The sequence below is a fragment of the Dysidea avara genome, chromosome 5, assembly GCF_963678975.1.
Source record: "Dysidea avara chromosome 5, odDysAvar1.4, whole genome shotgun sequence".
NCBI lineage: Eukaryota > Metazoa > Porifera > Demospongiae > Dictyoceratida > Dysideidae > Dysidea > Dysidea avara.
Window position 1 is genome coordinate 14,269,566 of NC_089276.1, and position 22,324 is coordinate 14,291,889.

Genomic DNA, 22,324 nt, shown 5'->3' on the forward strand with positions numbered 1-22,324 from the left:
GCTTGTGCACACTCCTTTCTTATAAAGATGCACTGACTTTGTACATTAACTTTTTTTTTCCCTATAATTCCATGTATTGCAATGTTAAATGTAGTGTACCACATCAAAATTCTGTAAAAAAAAAAGCCTGGTCACCTGGGGAATTGGTAGGACCAGAAACATATAATTAACTTTACGTGGCCTAATATATAGTAGAAGGATTTCCTAAGGATCAAGAATGCTGTATGTCATGACTACTTCAGCGTATTACACTTATGACACCCCTCCTTCTTATTCATTGGGAATTTACAGTTGATAAACCCCTCAGCTTCACCTTGGGGTTTGAAAACAGTAAATTTTCTCTGACTTCAGATTCAGGGTGTATATATAAGTGCAATACACAGTGTAACCATGGTTTATGTAATAGTTGCAACATGGGCTTATATAAGGGCTTTGCCTAATATTTATGCCCAACTGTCTGAGGGCTGCAGGCCCAAGGACAGAGGGCATGCATATCAGGCAAAAGCCCGAATGTCCCATTTTTACAGTTAATATATAACACTTCCCATCTGTATCAGGCTGGTAGCTTGGACAGGGCAATCAATCATCCAAGCCAATACAAGTGCAACCACTGGATATATTGTATGTATATGCTGCATGCTTCAATTATATGTCAGCAGCTAGTATGTTCTGGTTTCTTTTCTGGGCTAGATGTGCTGTACTTGCCAACCACCCCCAGCACAAGAAAGCACATGCTGGACAACTAAAAGCAAAAGGCCATGGAAAAGGCAGGCCAAAAACCTTAATAAAACAGGTGGGGCTCCACTTTCACTAGATCCATTGGTGGTGGACAGTGTTGGAACAGTTACTTTTTAAATGTAACTCGTTACATATTACATATTACTTGCAACTGAACTATTAGTTACAGTTACATATTACCCATATAATAAAGTAACTATAACATATTATATTATTTTGTGTCCACAGACTTAAGCTGCCACATATGAAACTACCACTTCATCACGTGACGTGATTGCATTGTTGGATGATGTGTAAATCTTGGCATAAGCAAGAAGCTGGTGAATAGCTTCATTCAATAGGCTTTGTTACTTCGTAGTGGCTAGGCGTTGCTCAGTGGATTACTAACAAGTTTAGTAACTTTGTTACTTAAAGTAATAATATTACATAATATTAGACTTGTTACAGTAACTTCATTACTTAGGTAACGCATTACATTTGCAAGTAAAGTAACTTGAGTTATATTACTTGCTTTTACAGCATATTTCATTATATTACTTAGTTACCAAAAAGGGTAATAATATTACATAACGCATTACTTATGTAACACGTTACCCCCAACACTGGTGGTGGAGCCCTAGGGAAGACACCAATGGAGGAACATGCTCCACAAATACATTGAATGGCAGATTGGAGCAGCAAAAATTCCAGACAACAGCTGGAAATAAATGATGTCTAGAGATAATACAGAGAATTTCGGTTATGACAGTTTAATGTTTTAATCAGTGCTATTGAATCGCTTGTGGAATAATTACAGAATTTACTAAAGGCCTAGATAGGCAAGCTTCCTTGTAGGGCAGTTACTTCCTGCAGAGCCTGTGGTAACTTTGTGATGGCATGTTCAGAAATGTGTGGAAACGATTGGTGAATAAGCCATACCACTAGTTCTCACCTTTGCCCAACATTTTCAACTTGTAGGATAATAAGGATAACAAAGCTCTCTCTGTCTGAGTGGTTTTCATGGTGATCCAAGTCATGCATACTAATCACGTGAGTATCAATCAGTCCCCATGCACAATCGATTTTGGCCTTAATGTGTTTATGTAATCGCTTACTGCCCAGGCTACATTTCATATGTAACCCGGCTAGCTGGGATGCATACCAGCTGTAGCCCGGGTGGCTCCTTTGACTTGAGGTTTTCAGTGTTACATATATATATATTCAAATACACAAAAAATTGGAATTTTCAATTAGAGTAAGGACCATAGCACATCGATAGAAAGTAGCTACTGAAACAAGCTGGAGTAGTGCATGATATTAAACTACAGTTAAACATATCCCTACTGTGCTCAAGATACCATAATGGAAATTTACAGTAGGGATATAACCTTTTTTGTTGTTTAACTGCGATTTAGTATCATGCACTAGCTACTCCAGCTTGTCTAATACTTTTTATCAATGCGCTAGGTCCCTACTCTGGTTGAAAATTCCAAGTTTTTGTGTACTTGTTTGTTAACTTTTTTTGTAAACAATTAAACAATTATTGTGACTGGTGAACCCACACATACCACATCAAAAAGAAATGGTGCTGCATGCCCCAGTTATATCAATTATCGTCTGAAAAGTGAAGTATCCATTATGCTTTGTTGTCAGCTACAGTTCAACCCATTACACAGCAATACAAATCAAGAACTGTTCGAAAAACACCTCTGCTATCAAAGTAGCCATTATGAAAAATATGGACGATTTCTGTTACAAAAGGAAGCCATCATGTGCTACCACCAAATTGACATTTTTCACTGTCAGCAAAGATGAATGGGACAAAAAAGAGGACACTGGTAAGTCAATGAAGAATGCACTGTATGTACTATGGTATGCCAAATGGCACCTCTCAGGCTGAAGCGACATAAAAATCAAGCCCGTAGCCTTAGCTGTTGTCGAGTTATACTTGTTATTGTTGTTAGTGCTTTTGTCTGAAGGAATTAGTTAGTTAATTTTTCAGTCAGTCAGTTAGTAGAAAATTCCATTAAATAATTTTTAAAAATTCTGTAGTAACTTGTTGAAAGCATTTCGGGTCAATCTGAAGGCTTGTTTGGGCTTAGTTTTGTCTAACCAATACTGCCTCATCATCATCTGGGAAAAGTGAAGCTGGTTTTTGGATGATGTTTAATCATATGCATGGGCCATGCCTACTCCTTTGTGGTCCCTACTATAGAGCACTATCCTACTGTATGATACTTTCCTAGTATGTATATGAAATAAAGGTAACAAATATTGCCTACATATGACACCAAGACTTATGATGCACATCAACTCACAAATTGCGATTTACGCAATTGTTCTGGTTAGCACAGTTATCTTCCACTGGGGTCCACACTAGTCCACCATTTGTGGAATACTCCAGTTGTATGTAGTATAATGCTAGTGCTGAATCAGCAGAACAAGAAGTTATCAACTCAAACTGAACAAAGATATCTGAAGTTATGTAGAGATCCAAAGTGGTCAGTGAGTTTTGTGCTAGTTGTCCATTAAAGTGTAGACTGTTACCATTAGAACTGCAGTATGGTTCAACAACTCCTCCAGGATAAAATGCCCAACTACAGAACATAATTATAAATGATTAGTGTAGACATACTGGGTGGTACTATTTCATAAATTAACTCTACAACATTTATATAAGTTCCATTGAAATAATCACATGAATATGTATTGCCAACATAAATATTACAACAACGTACCTATTTCGTCCAATGGGATCAAAGTTCTCAACAATCATAGGGATATTCATATCAACTCCTCCAATCAGGAAGTCATCAATAGACCAAATATTATAATCATTGTAAGAAAATGGTTGCCATATTCTAAACCTGGTTTGGGGATATTTTGCTTCTAGTGGTAATACTATGTGATAATTTTCTATGCCAGTTGATGACTGAAGTGATTGCCCAATAAATTGCATATCATTCCATGTTATTCCCTTGTCTAGTGAAAACTGCAAGACCAAAACATTTTCAGTAGTAACAAAACCACCACAACTTCTGCTGTTTGCAAAGATAAACTGGATGTAAAGTGTTCTTGTGGTATCCATATCATCTGTCTGCATTTCTCTTGTTCTACCAAACCTTGAAATAAAAATGTAGTAAAATTGATTTATACAGCAAATATGCCTCACTTGAACACTAGTGATCTTCCTGATGACAATACTCCACATTCTGTTGATAGTGTTGCTCCATATGTAACAGGGAAGGGAATTGCATTACTGGTAGTATCAAAATCCGTGACAACTATTTGAGGATTATTGCTCCCACTTAGTGGACAGCTTGTACCAGCGTCACCAGAATCACACTGACATTCACCTATAAAAGTTTTCAAGAAAAACAACTTACCCTCATTTACATTACAACTGTGCATGCATGAATACCTGATAGAGTACAGTAGCCAGCTCCTTGACAAAAGTGAGGACAATCTTTTCCTATTAATGGACCCATATAAATATGGTACATATTTTGTTTAATTATCTTACCAATGTAGATGTTATCCACAGACCACTGAACAGGATTGTTCACTCCCCACCTTAGCTGGTACACTGGTTTGTTCTGTATCGCTAATGGCCACAATGGAATAGCCACTCTTTGTTTGCGGTGATAACGATTAGCTGAATACCTGCTACCATCCTAGTAATAAAACAAAACCACTGATAATCGGCCAGCTACCATGATACAACTAACTGGCTTTACACACACACACACACACACACACACACACACACACACACACACACACACACACACACACACACACACACACACACACACACACACACACACACACACACACACACACACACACACACTCACACACACACACACACACACACACACACACACACACACACACACACACACACACACACACACACACACACACACACACGTACACGCACGCATGTACGCACACACACACACACTATAATTTTGCTGCATTGTTTTAGCACTTTTACAAATGCATTATTAGAATCTTACAAAACACATTATAGGTATTATTACCATTAGTAGACATCTTGAGTGTAGACACTCATTCTGCAGTAGTGACCAACTGGTACCATCATAGTATTCAAGCTTCACATAGTCTGTCACTGATCCATTAATTGGAGGAGGGAGACAGTTACCAACTTGAATATCAAATTGTAAATTGTACAGCAATGCATCATTTCCTATTCTGACATTATCCATAGACCATTCAGCACTACGTACAGCTCTCCATTGTAATTGTACATTGGTAGTTTGAGTAGCAAGTGGCAAATTAACAGTCTGACTCCCTGTGAGGAACTTTTGTAGTGAATATTCAGAGAATAAAATATGGCTTACCGCTCTCTATAAATGTCTGTATAATTGTAAATGATGGGTCACCTTCGATTCTGTATTCTAATAAAATTGAAGCTGCTATGGAAGCTGTTGATGAGCATGGCTCCAATTGAAGATAGAATGATACAATACTAAAACACAACATGAAAAGTGATGTAATCCAAATGTACTCCTAAAGCAATAACATACCTGATACGTGATAAATCTAACACTCTGCTAAGAGCTAACTGAGAACCACCATCATTGGTAAAATACAGTGCACCACCAGCTACTACAGGCCCACATGGTGGAACTCGAACTATTCCTCCATCAAGTGTTTCCCACAAGTTAAAGCTACAATATTATGATATAACCTTCCAATGTATACATGATCTATTAGCTAACTTGTATACTCCAGAATTGAAGTCATCAACATATCCAGTTACTGGCTGGTTAACATGTAGTGTATCTACTGCTCCAATAAGGACATCATCAAGTGACCATGTGTCTTCACCATATCCTGAATACCATGGCTGGTACCATCTTAGTTGTACTGCTGTTCTTCTTGCAGCAGTTGGTAATGATAGTAGTACCAACTGCTCCAAGGTGTAATCTATGTACATACATTCAGAACATAATGGTTAACATGTGTTAAATGTCGTAAGTATGAGTTACCAGCAGGATAATATGTTGCCAAGTCCATCCAGACAGAAGTACTGTCAACCCTGTATGACACCATAATTTGAGCACTGTTGTTGGCTACACAGCTCTCCATTAGGGATCCAGATTGAAGCTGAAAGCTTACAGCACTAAACAAAGAACATCACATAGTTGGAGTAAGTATGCTTCCTTCAGTGTTCCCAGTGTTTCAAGTTAAGCTTAAATAAATAATAATTTTGGTCACCCAGGTGTGTAGATGCAATGGCTAGCTTTTAAACAAAGAATTCATAGTTGGTGTTAGCAAAGTAAGCTGTACATTGACAAGCTGGACAGATTGTATTACTTACGTAAGTTTAGTGCTTTGCAATTCATGCAATTGTATAATTTATTTATGCAGACTTAAATACCTAGCAATAGTTAAGTTCAATGGCTGTGTAATAGCCTCACGAGCAGCAAATCCATAGAACACCAAAGCATCATCTGTCCTAACTCTGCATGGATTAATCTCCACATTAACACCAGTGAGTGAGCTCCACAATGCAGAACTGCAATTTATGCACATACGCACAGTAAGTACATGAAGTGGTGACATAGACTGCAGTAGTTGTATTGGTATACACATGGCTGCATGTACATACAGGTATCTGGCTAAATGTTTATGAATCCTATTAGGAGAGTTATCTTTTTGGAACGTATACAGTAACCTAGCTCAAATGCAATCAACGTCAATCTTTACAGAAGGTAGTGTTACTTACCTACACGGATGGCCTGTTATATCTTATCTACATTTTCAAAATAGATGGAAACATCCACTCTAAAAGTTAACCAAATGAGTTGGTGAGTTTGTGAATGTTGCAGCTATTAGCCTTGCTAATTGGAGGGGTTGAAACCCATTATAATGCAAACCCATGCACTTATAAATATCTATTTTTGCAAATTACTGCATAAATACACACAGTATCACATGCAGCAGCTAATGAGCCTTGTATGATGACTACACTAGTGCTCTCACAGTCAATATGTTAATGCACTAGCTAAGTAAGCATTCTATTTGTCTGCAAACATCTTACTGTTATAATATGATTTTACCTGTACACTCCATTGTTAAGAGGGTCAAATGTTTCAAAGCAGTCATCTGATATGGGTGAAGGGGTTGGGGTTGGTTCCATAATTGAAGTGGGTGCTACAGTAGATGTTGAAGAAACTAATGAAACTGTTGTTGTCACTGGTGTTTCAGAGGATTGTAACATTGATGTAGTAAAGAATGAGCTTGATGTTGTTGTGGTGAAAGGTGTAGATGAGCTCATTACAGTAGTTGTTGTTTGTACTGTTGAAGTGGTAGGTGTGGCAGTTGAAGAAGTTGAGAAGAATACAGAAGATGTTGTGGAAGTCACTGATGGTGTACTTATAGAAGAGGTCTGTGGTGTAGATGAACTGGTCACACTTGATGAAGTAGTTGGCTGCACTATAGAAGTGGTGGAGAAGCTAGTAGAAGTGACAATGGAGGATGTGTAGATTGTAGTAGAGGAACTCTGCAATGTGGATGTACTGGTGAGACTTGATGAGGTAGTTGGCTGCACTACAGAAGTGGTAGAGAAGCTAGTGGAGGTAGGTGTGAAACTTGTAGTTGAAGAGGTTAGTAGTGTGGATGTGCTGCTTATGCTTGTGGAGCTAGGTGGCTGTACTATAATTGTAGTTGATGTTGAAGAGGTTAGTAATGCGGATGTGCTGCTTATGCTTGTGGAGCTAGGTGGCTGTACTATAATTGTAGTTGATGTTGAAGAGGTTAGTAATGCAGATGTGCTGCTTATGCTCGTGGAGCTAGGTGGCTGTACTATAGATGTAGTTGATGAAGATGAGATTGCAGTTGTAGTTATAATAGTTGGCGTAGGGCTAGTAGATGTAGTCATCACTGAAGTAGATACTGAAATGGAAGCCTGCACTGGACAGTTACTGTTAGCAGAATAAAACTTGATATCATCAAGAGACCACACATTGCTTAAACTAGCTCCTTGCATCCACCGCAATGTAACATCTTGTGATTGTGCACCTGCTGGAAGGAGCACTTCTGCTCTTCTAGCACTAACGTAGGAGGAAGCTGTATAAGTTTGAATCATATTCCAACTAATTCCGTTGTTCAAACTATATGATAGTGTAATAGTTTCACCATTAACAAAGCTACTACAATCAGAAACTGAAGAGCCAATACGTAAGATGAAACTCATAGCATATATACCAGTCAGATCTAATTGACGAGATAATAATTCCCTTGTTCCAGGTTGATCAAAGCTAATACCTCTTGATCCAAAACTACAAGGAAGAGTTGTTACCTGACCTCCCTGTGCACTAAGCCATAATTGAGGATTGTAGTAACCACCATCAAAGTTTTCTGTGATACATGCGTACGCACACTGGATCCCTGGTGATACTCCATTGACAGAGAAAGTGTCTATGGACCAAGTGTCTTCATCTGCCACTGTTCTGATAGCCTGTCTGAATCGAAGCTGAACATCATTTTGCTGTGCTGTAGATGGTAAATCTATAATCACATACCCTGCAGTGCGGTAGGTGTTGGAAAGATACGTTGCTAGGTTGTTCCAGGTTGATCCCATATCTGTACTATATGAAACTATGATGTCTTCACCAGTATCAGCATTTTCACATGAACCATCTGATGATCCAATACGCAAATAAAATGATAGCTCTGAAGCTTGAGATAGATCTAGAGCTTGACTGACCAATTCTCTGACACCATCACCATTAAAGTAAGCAGCATTACTAGAATCAGTTACTCCACATGGTGGCAGTATAACACTACCTCCTGTAATCCTTGACCATATTGAAGGATCTATCACATTATCGAACATATCAGAATATAGCTGTATTTCAAATCTGTCACCAATTTGGACATTATCTAAAACCCATATATCAACATTAGTGGAGGATGTGTGACTTAGCTGGTACCACTGTAACACCACTGAACTGGCTTTAGCAGCTGCAGGTAGATATATTGTGAATGTGTTGCCAGTTGTGCAACAACTTGGAGCATAATACTCAAGATTTACAAAGCTTCCACTAGTACCAATGCGATATTGAACATAAATGCCTTCTGAAGTACCAGGCTGAGAACATCCATTACTAGATGTCCCAGAAATTAAATAAAAATCGATTGATTCCACTCCCCTTAAATCTAATGGTGCAGTCCTCATTTGTCTTGTACCAGATGAGTAAAACACCATACCATAATGGTTACCAGATGTGGAACTACATGCTTGTACTCTAGCTTGGACTCCAACTACGTAATCCCATAATGTGGTGTCATATGTGCCTACATCAAAGTTGTCAGCAAAGGTGTTACATGTCTCAGGAGGAGGTGATGGTGTTGGTGTTGGCTGCATTGTGGTGGCTGATGTCATCTGATAAGCTACTGGTGGACACTGATCTGGAGAGTACACTCCAACATTGTCTATGAACCAAGTGTCTTGTGATGAACCAGAATTCTGAGTCTGTGCCCAACGTAATGACACTCCCTGTGTCCTAACTGTACGTGGAATAGGTACTGTCACTGTTGTTGCACTGATATAATCCATTGCTCCAAAACGTTGCAATACTACCCAGTTGGAGCCACCCATAGAGTAATACAGAATCACATCATCCCCTATTTCAGCTTGGTCACACTCATTATCAAAAGAACCAATTTGTAAAGCAAATGATATTGCATAGAGTCCACGTAGATCAAGTGCATTAGTTATTGCTTCTCGTGTTCCACTTCCAGTAAAGTACAGAGATCTACCATAGTACACATCACTGCATGGTGGTACAGTAATTGAACCACCCATTGTTGAGCTCCACAAAGTAGCATCAAACACTCCAGAGTTGAAGTTATCTGAGTAACAAGACATTGAACATTTCGTTTGTGGCTCACTACTGATTATCTCAAAATTGTCTATTGACCATACATCATATGAAGCAGTTGTTAAAACAGTTTGCATAAAACGAAATTGAACATTACTGTACTGAAAAGAACTGCCAAGGGAAACATAAACATACTCAGCATTAACAAACCCTGATGGTGTATATGTCTGTAAAGATGTCCAAACACCAGTTGCTCCTATCCTGTAAGACAGTACTATACCTTCTCCATTCTCAGCTCGTTCACACCGATTATCTGAAGAACCAATTCGTAAGTAAAAACTCATACCTGTTGCATCTCTAAGATCTAGTGCTTGAGTTACAGCTTGTCTGGTTCCACCTTGACTGAAGTAAAGAGCATTTCCAGAGTGTGTTTGACCACATGGAGGAGTAGTAACAGTTCCTCCTTGAACAGTAGACCAAACAGAAACATCATATGCATTAGTGAATTCATCATCATAGAGGATGGTCTCAACATCTTCACCTATCTTGACATCATCCAATACCCATGCATCAACATATGTGGAAGAAGTATGAAATTGTGACCATCTTAGTGTTACTGATGTAGTCTGGGCTATTTGTGGAAGGTACATTCGTATGCTGCGGCCACTAGTACAGCAACTGGGTTCATAGTATTCAATATTCACATAACTGGAACTACCAATCCTGTAAGCTACATAAATACCTTCAGAATTGCTAGGTTGAGAGCATCCATTACTACTGGTACCTGATATCAAGTAAAAACTGATGTACTCCACTCCTCTCAAGTCAAGTGGATTCGTTATAACTTGTCTAGTTGATGAAGAATAAAATCTTAGTGCAAAGTGCTGTAAAGGTGACAAATCACAAGGCTGTGAAGCAACCTGTACACCAATTACAGATGCCCAAATGCTGCTTTGATAAGCACCAGCATCAAAGTTATCAGAATAAGAATTACACACTGAAGGAATTGTGGTTGGGGTGGGTGTAGGTGGTATTATTGTAGCTGTTTCAGTTATACCCATTGGTGGACACACATCAGGTGAATAAATTTCAAAGTTTTCAATAGACCAAACACTACTGGAGTATGATGGTTGAGCAATGCGTATGGAAATAGACTGACTTCTAGCTAGTCGTGGAAGAGGAACTGTCACTCTTGTCTCTGTTACAAAGTCACTGCCATCAAATGATTCTAGCTCATTCCAACTATTGCCACTATCTGCTGAATAAGAAACCCTCACATTTTCTCCAGACTGTACAACACTACACAGTCCATTGTACACTACAATCTGTAGTGTAAAGCTAATAGCATACATACCACGTAGGTCTACGTTGTTTGTTATAGCTTGTCTAGTGCCACTCTGATCAAAGTACAGTAGCCCATTACTTGGAGCACTGCTACAGGGAGGTCTTGTTACCCTAGCTCCATCTACTCTGTTCCATACATCTGTATCATATGTACCACCATAAAACCCATCGGAAATACAAGGCATTGAACAAGCAGTTCTAACATATATACTGTGAATTTCAAAGCTATCGATAGACCACACGTCATAGTCAGATTGTGCTAAAACATTCTGCATCAAACGAAACTGTCCTGCGTGAACTTGCATACTGCTTGTTATCTCAACTGATACATATTTTGTATCTATATACGTTGTGGCTGAAAATGTTTGCAGTCTAGTCCAGCTACTGTAGCCAGCCCTAAATGATAATTCAACAGCTTCTGTGGCATCAGATCGCTCACATCTACCATCAGAGGAGCCAATTTCAAGATAAAAGGTGATAGTTTTAGCCTGGCGTAAATCTAAGAATTGTGTGACAGCTTCTCTTGTTCCACTTTCAGTAAAGTACAAAGCATTACCAGAATATGTTGCTCCACATGGTGGACTGATGACAGTCCCTCCAATTACTGATGACCACAATAGAGAATTTAATGTGCTTGAAAATAAGTCTTGGTACAAAATCACATCAATGCTTTCACCAATTTGGACGCTATCAAGGACCCAAACATCAGAGTAAGTAGAAGATGTATGACTTGGTTGATACCATCTCAAGTACACTCCATTCACTTGTGCTGCAGTTGGTAAGTACAATGTAATATCTGTACCACTAGTGCAACAGCTGGGCTGCAAATATTCTAGATTGTTATATGTAGAACTGCTAGACAATCTGTAAGCAACATAGATTCCTTCACTACTACTAGGAGTTGAGCATGCATTAGAAGATGTCCCTGATATTATATAAAATGTGATAACTTCAACTCCTCGTAAATCCAATGCTCTTGTTTCCATTCGTCTTGTTGATGATGAATAAAACTGCATGCCAAAAAAATTAGTTGATGGTAATCCACAAACTGATCTTGCAACTCTAACACCCAAAACAGTTTGCCAGATATTATTATCCCATGTACCTGAATCAAAATTGTCATAGTAGTAGTTACATGCTGAGAGCATGGTAGGCGTAGGTGAGGGAAATGATGTAGATGAGGTGGTTGATGATGTGGATATGGTAGCTGAAGTCGTGATTGCAGCTGATGTCAATGTCACAACAGGTTCATAGCCATCAGGTGGACAGTTGTCAGGGGAGTGAAATCCAACATTATCAATTGACCAAGTATCATCCAGAGCTCCTGAATGACTGACCTGTAACCAACGAAATGTGACACCTGCTTGTTGAACTTCTCTTGGTAGTGCCTCTGTTATTTTAGTCTCTCTGGTGTATGCAGTAGCATCATAAGATCTTAACAATACCCAACTTGAACTACCAGATAGCTGATAGTGCAGATTTACATTCTCTCCTGATTCAGCTATTTCACAACTTCCACTGAATGATCCAATATGCAGATAAAAGCTTATGGCATACAAACCTCTAACATCAATTGGACTGGTAATTGCTTGCCTTGTACCACTACCATCAAAGTACAATGCATTACCCAAGTATTGATTACTACAAGGTGGAATGGTAACAGTTGCTCCATCCACCGTAGCCCATAGTGCTGAACTATACTGACCATTGTTAAAGTCATCTGAATAACATGCCAATGTACATAAAGTATCTGCAAACATGCTGTGAACTATGAAATCATCAATGGACCATACATCTTCATTTGAAGAAGACAGTGTATTTTGTTCTATTCGAAACTGCACACCAGTTGCTTGCATAGCATTGGTGAAACTAACATACACATATCGTGTGTCTCTGTAATTTCCGTAAGTCCCTAGCTGTGTCCATGTTCCAAAATTCACTCTCCATGAAAGTACTATTGCTTCTGTGCCATCATTATTTTCACAAGTTCCATCTGATGATCCAATCCTCAAATAAAAGCTTAATCCGGTAGCTTGTCTCAAGTCTAGTGATTGTGTGATAACTTCTCTTGTTCCACTAGCAGAAAAATATAATGCAGTACCAGAGTGTGTAGCTCCGCATGGTGGTGTTGTTACACTACCACCAACAAGTGATAAGAATACAGTATTACTAATAGCATTGGAAAAATAGTCCTCATAAAAGTGATTGTCAACGTTGAATCCAATTTCAACATCATCTAATACCCAACGATCAGAAAATGTGGATGAAGTATGAGATGGCTGGTACCACCTCAGGGAGACTGATGTGGTCTGAGCTGCTGATGGTAGGTAGATCTTAAAAGATGCTCCAGTAGTACAACAACTTGGTGCATAGTATTCAAGATTGTTGTAAGAAGAGCTACCAATTCTATAAGAAACGAATATCCCTTCACTGCTGCTGGGTTGAGAACACCCATTACTGCTAGTACCAGACAATAGGTAAAAGCTGATGTATTCTACTCCTCTAAGATCAAGTGGATCTGTTATCAATTGTCTGGTAGAGGATGAATAGAATTCCATGCCATAATGCTGTAAATATGCTAACCTACACGGCTGTAATGAGACTCTCACACCAGTAACAGTGTTCCAAAGACTAGTCTTGTATGATCCACTATCAAAATTGTCACTGTAATAATTACAAATAGTACTGAAAGTAGGACTTGGATAAGGTAGAGGTGTTGGAGACATTGACACAGTGACGGTTTCATAGTTAGTTGGTGGACAAGTGTCTGGAGAATAAATTCCAAAATTGTCGATTGCCCAAACACTGGATGGATGATTGGATTGCATTATCTGAATAGCTACATTAGATCTGCGTGCATTTACAGGTAATTGTACACTAATGCTTGTCAGCAAATCATAATCAGCAGAATTAAATCTCTCAAACTCGCTCCAAACACCGTTACTTACAGAATACAGTAGTGTGACATCTTGTCCACTTGGAGCTGTACCACATTCATCAGTGTTTGATACAATTTGTAATCTAAAACTAATAGCATATAAACCACTCAAGTCCAAGTTATTGGTAGTAGCAGATCTTGTACCAGATCCATCAAAATACAAGCCATCGCTGTATTGAAAATTGGTATTACAAGTAAGTGGTGCTAGTGCTCCACCAGTAACTGTGGACCAAATAGTGGAGCTGTAGCTACCATAAAAGGCATCAAAGTAACAAGCCATTGTACATTCAGGTCTCTGTACTCTGCTGTGTACGTTGAAGGAATCGATTGACCACACATCATATGAACCAGTTGAAAGTACAACTTGTGATATCCTAAACTGTACACCATTAAACCTAATATTATTCTGAATGTCAATGTCTACATATGCAGCAGTTCTGTAGGATGTGGATGTAAAAGTTTGCAGTAGAGACCAACCATTGGCTCCTAGTTTATAAGATAACTGAATGTTTTCAGCTGTATCAGCATTTTCACAGCTTCCATCACTGGAGCCAATTTGCAAATAGAAGCTTACACTTGTAGCTTGTCGTAGATCTAAAGATACCGTTATTGCCTCCCTAACACCATGTCCAGCAAAGTACAAAGTAGTTCCAACATCTGTTGCCCCACATGGTGGAGTTGTGACACTGCCCCCAGTAATAGATGACCAAATATCTGTATTGATATTAGTAGTAAAGAGATCTTGATAAAGTATTGTATCCAATACTCTGCCTATTTCAACACTATCCAACACCCATCGATCACTGAATGTAGATGAAGTATGAGATGGTTGTGACCACCTTAACCTAACAGAGTTTACTTGCACTTCAGCTGGAAGGTATATGGTAAAAGTGTTACCTGTGCTGCAGCAACTAGGAGCATAGTATTCAAGATTGTAAAATGCACTACTGCTACCAATGCTGTAAGCCACATAAATACCTTCTGATCTACTGGGTGTAGAGCATCCATTGCTAGTACTACCTGAACGTAAGTAGAAACTAATAAACTCCACACCTCTTAGATCAAGTAACTGAGTTATTATTTGTCTTGTTCCTGATGAATAAAATTCCAAAGCATAATGTTGTGTTGACGGTAGCCTACAGAGATTTGATGCAACCCTTACACCTGTCAAGGTTGACCAAACACTAGTTTTATGTGTTCCAGCATCAAAATTATCGTAATAGTAATTGCATGACAAACTTACTGATGTAGTAGGGGAAGGAACAACTGGGCTTGGTGTTGTTGTTTGATAAGCTACTGGTGGACACTGATCTGGAGAGTATACTCCAACATTGTCTATGAACCAAGTGTCTTGTAATGAACCGGAATGTTGAGTTTGTGCCCAACGTAATGACACTCCCTGTGTCCTTACTGTACGTGGAATAGGTACTGTTACTGTTGTTGCTCTAGTGTAACTTGTAGCAGAAAAAGTCTGCAATTGTACCCATGGGCCACTTAATGAATAGTAAAAAACAACATCATCTCCTGTTTCAGCTTGGTCACACTCACTATCATAAGAACCAATTTGTAATGTGAATGACACTGCATAAATTCCACGTAGGTCAAGTTCATTAGTTACTGCTTCACGTGTTCCACTACCAGTAAAGTATAAAGACCTACCATTATGCATATCACTACATGGTGGTATGGAAACAGATCCTCCATTTACTGTTCTCCAGAATGCTGCGTTCCATGATCCTGAATTAAAGTTGTCTGAGGAACATGCCATTGAACACTTGGTGTCTTTCTCTCTACTAACTATAGCAAAATTGTCAATTGACCACACATCATACCCATTAAATGCTAAGACATCTTGTCTAAGGCGAAATTGAGCTCCATTAACTTGTAATGCTTGTTCAATGTCAACATAAATATATAATGCATCTCTAAAACTGGTGGCTACAAATGTTTGCAGCGTTGTCCAGTCATTGTAATTTACCCTGTAAGACAACTCAACGTCTTCACCTCTATCAGCATCATCACAATTGTCGGTAGTGCTAGAGCTGCCAATCTGTATATAAAACCTAATGCCTGTAGCATCCCTCAAGTCTAGTATTTGAGTAATAGCTCCCCTTGCTCCAGCTTGGGAAAAATACAGTGCACTACCAGAATATATTGTACCACATGGAGGTGTAGTGGCACTGCCTCCCCTGACTAATGCCCAGAGAGAAGAGTCATAACCGACAGAGAACTCATCACTATACAAAGCTGTTTCAACAAAAGTACCTATCACTACATCATCTAGTAACCATGGATCACAGGATGTACATGATGTATGAGATGGCTGTGACCACCGTAAGTACACTGATGATTGTGTCTGTATTGCTGATGGAATATATATAGTGATGGATTTGCCATTGCTGCAGCAGCTCGGTGCAAAATACTCCATTGTGACCCATGATGAACTAGTACCAATTCTATATGCTATATAGATACCTTCAGAGGTACTAGGTGTAGAACATCCATTGCTGGAACTTCCTGCGAGTAAGTAAAAACTAAATGATTCTACTCCTCTCAAGTCTAATGATGTGGTAATCAGTTGCCTAGTTGAAGATGAGTAGAATTCAGCACCATATCGTTGTAAGGATGGAAGACTACAACGAGAGCGTGAAAGACGCATACCAAGAGTGCTTGACCACATTGTGCTGGAAAAGGAGTTACTGTCAAAATTATCCCAATAGAAGTTGCAAGTTAAACTTGTTGAAGGAGTTGGAGTTGGTGTTGGTGGTATAATGGAAGCAGTTTCTGTTATAGACAATGGTGGACATTGATTAGGAGAATAAATGCCGAAGTTATCCATTGACCAAACAGTACCCGAATAACTAGGTTGTGCAATGCGAATGTAAACAGACTGGCTTCTAGCCTCCAATGGAAGTGGAACTATTGCTGTGGATTCTACTGCATACCTTCTACCAGAAAATGTAGCCATTTCATTCCAGCTGCCACTACTACTAGTTATTGAATAGTAAACTCTTACGTCACTTCCTGATGTGACTTCTACACACCTTTCAGTGTATGACACAATTTGCAAAGTGAAGCTGATGGCATACAATCCTCTCAGATCAAGAACTCGGGTTATTGCCTCTCTTGTACCACTCTGACTGAAATACAAAGCCATATTAGAGGCCTTAGCACTACAAGGTGGAGATGATACTTGTGCACCTCTGACAGAGTTCCACACAGTTGTACTGTAGCTGCCAGAATCAAAGTTATCAGAAATGCATGCAGTAGAGCAAATGGTTCTGTGGTTTTTACTGTGAACTTGTAAACTATCTATGGCCCATACATCGTATCCACTTATTGCTCGAACATTTTGCATCCATCGAAGTTGTGCCGAATGTACCTTCAAGTTTGCTGGGATCTCAACATAGTAATATCTACCAGCAGCATTAGATAAACTCTGTAATCGACTCCAACTGCCATACCCAGCTCTGACGGATACTTCAACAGTTTCTCCGCTATTGAGTCCTTCACAGTTTCCATCTGAAGTAGTCATTAGATAAAAGCTTACACCATCAACCTGGCGTAGATCTAAAAACTGAGTGACAGCTTCCCTAGTTCCATCTTGTGAAAAGTACAAGCAAGTACCAACATCAATTGAACCACAAGGTGGTGTGGTTACTGTACCTCCAACTATTGATGACCATAGTGTAGGGTTTAGACTGTTGGTGAAGGAATCCTCATACAAGACAGCATCCGCACCTTCACCAATATGCACATCATCCAGTATCCACCGATCACTGTATGTGGAAGATGTATGAGATGGTTGTGACCACCTCAATCGTACTGAATTCACTTGCACTGCTTTTGGAAGATATACAACAAAAGTTCTACCTGAACTACAGCAACTAGGAACATAGTATTCAAGGTTGTTAAACGTGCTACTACTACCAATGCTGTAAGCCACATATATACCTTCTGAAGTACTGGGTGTAGAACATCCATTACTAGAACTACCTGAACGCAAATAAAATGCCACAAAATTCACTCCTCTTAAATCAAGTGATCGTGTTATTAATTGTCTTGTTCCTGATGAATAAAAGTCCATAGCATAATGCTGTGTTGATGGCAGTCCACAAGGTGCTGATGAGACCCTCACACCTGTTACTGTTGTCCATATGTCAGTGTTGTATGTTCCACTGTCAAACAAATCATAGTAGTGATTGCATGCTGATGGCGTTGATGGCGTAGTTGGTGATGGAGTGGGATCAGGTGGTATGGAACACACTGTATTTGATAATGATTCGGTGTAAGAATGTACTTCAAAGTTGTCAATAGACCAAGTGTCATACTGTGATGTGGTGAGGACAGCTTGTGATATTCTTAGTTGGACATTGTTGGTTCTTACATTGTCATAAAGGCCTACAAAAACGTACTTGGAATCTTGATAAGTGGAAGAAGTTAGCTCATCTAATATAGACCAAACACCGTTACCTACTCTCCAGGATAACTCTATATTTTCACCAATTTCTGCTCTTTCACAACTTCCACTGGTAGAACCTATCCTGAGGTAAAAGCTGATACTTTCAGCTTGTCGAAAGTCCAAGTATTGTGTCACTGCTTGTCGTGAAAAGTCAGAAGCAAAGTACAGAGCACTACCTGAGTGTGTTGAACCACAAGGTGGAGTAGTTACTGTACCACCAATAACAGATAGCCATATGTTGGTATTAATTGTTGTGGTAGAGAAAATATCTTGATAAAGAAAATTTACTGTAACTTCACCAATTCTTACCTCATCTATAGCCCAAATGTCACTGTATGAGGATGAAGTATGGCTTTGCTGATACCATCGAAAATAAACATTGTTTATTTGAATAGCTACAGGTAAGTATATTGTGCGTTGATATGGAGCTGTTGTGCAACAATCACTGGGGTCATAGTTTTCCATTGTTACCCATGATCCACTACTGCCAATTCTATACTGCACTGAAACACCTTCACTATTACTAGGCTGGCTACACCCATTACTACTAGATCCAAATAACAGATTAAAAGTCAGTGCTTCAATTCCTGTTAGGTCTAGTGATTGCGTTATTGCCCATCTTGTTCCAGAGCTAAAGAAATATAACCAGTAGTGTGAATCTGCTGGTGCTCTACAAGGTGCTAAATTAACACTAGCCCCTGTTACAGATGACCAAAGTGCTGTGTCATAACTACCAGCATCAAAGTTATCATAGAATAGATTACATGCAGCAATGGTTTGTCTTTTTCGTATGAAATAATTAGTGTCCTCTGTGTTGTCAACCTCTCTACGGTTTACTGGTGCAGAGTTGCTATTACCACCGATTGCAATATTGTCAATAGACCAGAAAGCATTTGGTTGGACTGATGAAAATTGCCATCTTAATTGTGTACCACAAGTCTGCATGCAGTCAGGAAACATGATGTTGACTTGATCAGTATTGAAGTAATCTAAACAAAACCAAACAATTAATAACATAAAAGTAATCAATTAAGTGCATGTATAATATTTGTTTGTAAACGCAGTTACCCCACATTGTATTTGAAGTGGCATGTTCTGACAGACTACAGAGAATTATGATAAATGGTAATAGGCAACTAAAGTATTGCACCGCTATATAGCACCATTAAAGAAGTTGGCTATCTGTTTATATATAAAGCTGATAAATCTGTCTGTCTCTCTGCCCGTTTGCGTTCCATTTGAGTTCGTGCATTCCTCTTGCCAGCTGCCACACACCTTCGCACAAAACAAAGCACCAAGACTAAAACAGCTTTAAATAGAATTTCTAACTGTCATTGTTTGTCATTTACAGCACATATAATGCGAGGTACAAAGTAAAACTCACTGGAAAATTGCATGCAAACTGCAATATACACCAACTTACAGTATGTATGCCCTTATAAGCAACTTCTAGGAGGAATATTTCTATGTGTAGTACATGCACCGAACAAGAATGAAATCATTGATTTGATTCCAACTGGTAGTACTTTTTGTGATGTGCATGCTTTTTTCTTTTTCTGGACCGATTTTCTAAATACTTTTTCTGGTGTATCTGTGAGCCTTTTCATACACCTATGTTCTCTTGCTACGTAGTGTGCATACTGTAACTACAGTGTACGTTTTTAACATTTTCTCTCTTAGTGTTATTGCACTACTTGCAATCAATGATTCTGAGTAATTGCTTACTTTACTGCTGCTTTTACAAGGAATGTGATAGAATAGAAAGTACTGCAGGAGTTACTATTGCATTTGATAAGATGTAACATAACTGGAAAGATACATATGATGCATGGGATGCTTCTAGATACTGTGTTTATAGCCTACAGGATAAGTAATTGTATATGTATGTTACTTTAGTAAGAGATATACGTGGCTAAGGAATACATGATAGATGTCATTTCAGTAATCTACATTCTGAAGCCATACTCACCATATTTTAGTACAATTTTTAGTGTTTTAGTCACAAAGTTGAGCATATAAAATAATAAAACAAAGTCATTCATGCAGGGCAGGTATAGTCTAGTGTTCCACTCATACAGAAATATACCTACCAATACCTGTAACTAAAATTGTGGTCTGACAAGATCAACTTTTAGTTGGTCTGCCCGTATCAATTCTAACAACCGAACTTGGTCCAGTAAATTGGTCTGGGTTAGATATCATAGGAATATAGGTAATAGGTTAGCTACAAATGCTTGTAGGCAGAACATATTTAGCTTGGGCTCTCCCTCTCTTCTAGACACACTCCTGCTTCATCTTCTATAGATCTCGCAGTGAGCATAAATATATATATACTATAGGATTGCAAGCAATTTTATCTCAAACTTCATAGAACATATCTGCTTACTTTATTAATCCATATACAGTGGAACCTCAGTTATCTGTACCCCACTTATCCGGATTCTCGGTTAACCAAACTACGGAAATGACTGCTCTATTAGAATATTGACTGTTCTATTAGGGTAGTTGATAACTAGTATTTTAATTTTAAGTTCTGTGCCAAAGTAGGGACTTTCCCACCGAGCTATGCTGTAATACCATCATCCATCTCTTGTTTCACTACTTTTTATTGCATAGATCCCTATATACTTCATTTTAAAATGCTAGTTTGTTTAGTTTTTGTTGTAGAACAGCTAGTTACAGTGTAACTTGTGACTGTTGTATTAGAATATCACACATGACTGTTGTATTAGAGTATCTCGAGTCAACCAGGAGGTGTGCAGCTAGCTAGACTTATAAGGGGTAAGGTCATCTTGTTTACTGTTAAGTAAATAGCTAGATTGTTAAGAGGTGCGGTCTCCATACATTATCGCTATTAGTCCATCTAGATCTTTATTTGATCGGTGTGGTCATGAACCTATCGTGACTGGGATCCCAATCGCTATGCAGATATCTAGCTAGTAAAGTAATATTACCTCTTGTAGTGGCACCAGGACTGAAGCGCTTCTGAAATCCAGCCCGCTGTGGCATTTAATTATGCTGCTGAAAGAAAGTGTTGATACGGAAAATTAATGCCTTGATATGGTTTCGTTGGATGAAGAAGAAGAAGAAGACAAACAGAAGATACTGAAAAATGACAAGGCGCAGAGGGCCTACACTTGTCGGAACTCCAAAAGGCACATCCCACTGGTGAGTTTGTTATTGTGGCGTAAAATGGTGGCCATGCACTGCTTTGTTTGGCCTCTAGGCTTGTGACTGTAGTCAGGCAGTGAGTGAGTGAGTGAGGCAGGCAGACCAAATTTCAAGTTTTGGCGATTTAAAAAAAATTCTATATCCGGTCACCGGTAAGTCTTTTCTTGTTTTTAATGCTGCATTTCATGTTAGATGGACTAATATTATTCCGTAAAGGTGATTTTTGTGGCATAAGATGTCTCTAAGATGATTTTTGAAGGCAGAATTTTAGGTGGCGTATGTCATTTTTGGGGAATCCCTACTTGAACAGTACTTCCATACTGTTTGATACTGAAATTTAAAAAAAAAATTCTTTATGCAATTTTAAGGTTGTTTATACACAGTTTCAGAGATGTGGACTTTTCAGACTTATGGACCATCCCTGATTCCAAGGGGTTCTGATAACTGAGGTTCTACTGGTATGTACTGTAGTTTATAAAGTGTGAAAGAATGATTATAATTCATAACTGCCATCATTAGTTGGCTTGAAAATGAATGCCGAGCAGTCAGCTAGTGAATCACCACATATATTATGGGTTGGGATGATCTTATCTGTGCATGGGACGTGGCTCTAAGATCTACAGTTGAGCTAGTGAGACATTTCACAGATGTTGATAGTCCTCTAACAGTTTAGCATTACCATGCAAGAGAACTGTGAATGTCATGATAGCTAGCACATTGCATTGGTATGCATGCAGTGGTGCCGAATGATCACTACTGCGAATAGCTCCTGTTTAAAAATTGTGTACTGCATAGCTATATACCACTTTTTGAAACTCGCTGACGATTAATAGC

The 22,324-nt window shown here is 38.8% G+C and overlaps 1 protein-coding gene across 1 annotated transcript in view; it reads right to left on the reverse strand.

Annotated features, from left to right (window-relative positions):
- The window catches only part of LOC136256622 (uncharacterized), a 43,617-nt gene that overhangs the window by 14,307 nt on the left and 6,986 nt on the right, over window positions 1-22,324 (reverse strand). Inside the window, exons 10-21 of the mRNA XM_066049599.1 lie at window positions 6,810-19,308; window positions 6,128-6,265; window positions 5,736-5,869; window positions 5,466-5,673; window positions 5,271-5,414; window positions 5,085-5,212; window positions 4,764-5,035; window positions 4,241-4,391; window positions 4,139-4,189; window positions 3,890-4,073; window positions 3,456-3,839; window positions 3,036-3,314 (exon numbers count right to left, since the gene is read on the reverse strand). Coding sequence (XP_065905671.1) covers window positions 3,036-3,314; window positions 3,456-3,839; window positions 3,890-4,073; window positions 4,139-4,189; window positions 4,241-4,391; window positions 4,764-5,035; window positions 5,085-5,212; window positions 5,271-5,414; window positions 5,466-5,673; window positions 5,736-5,869; window positions 6,128-6,265; window positions 6,810-19,308 — 14,572 coding nt within the window. The remainder of the gene's footprint in view (window positions 1-3,035; window positions 3,315-3,455; window positions 3,840-3,889; window positions 4,074-4,138; window positions 4,190-4,240; window positions 4,392-4,763; window positions 5,036-5,084; window positions 5,213-5,270; window positions 5,415-5,465; window positions 5,674-5,735; window positions 5,870-6,127; window positions 6,266-6,809; window positions 19,309-22,324) is intronic.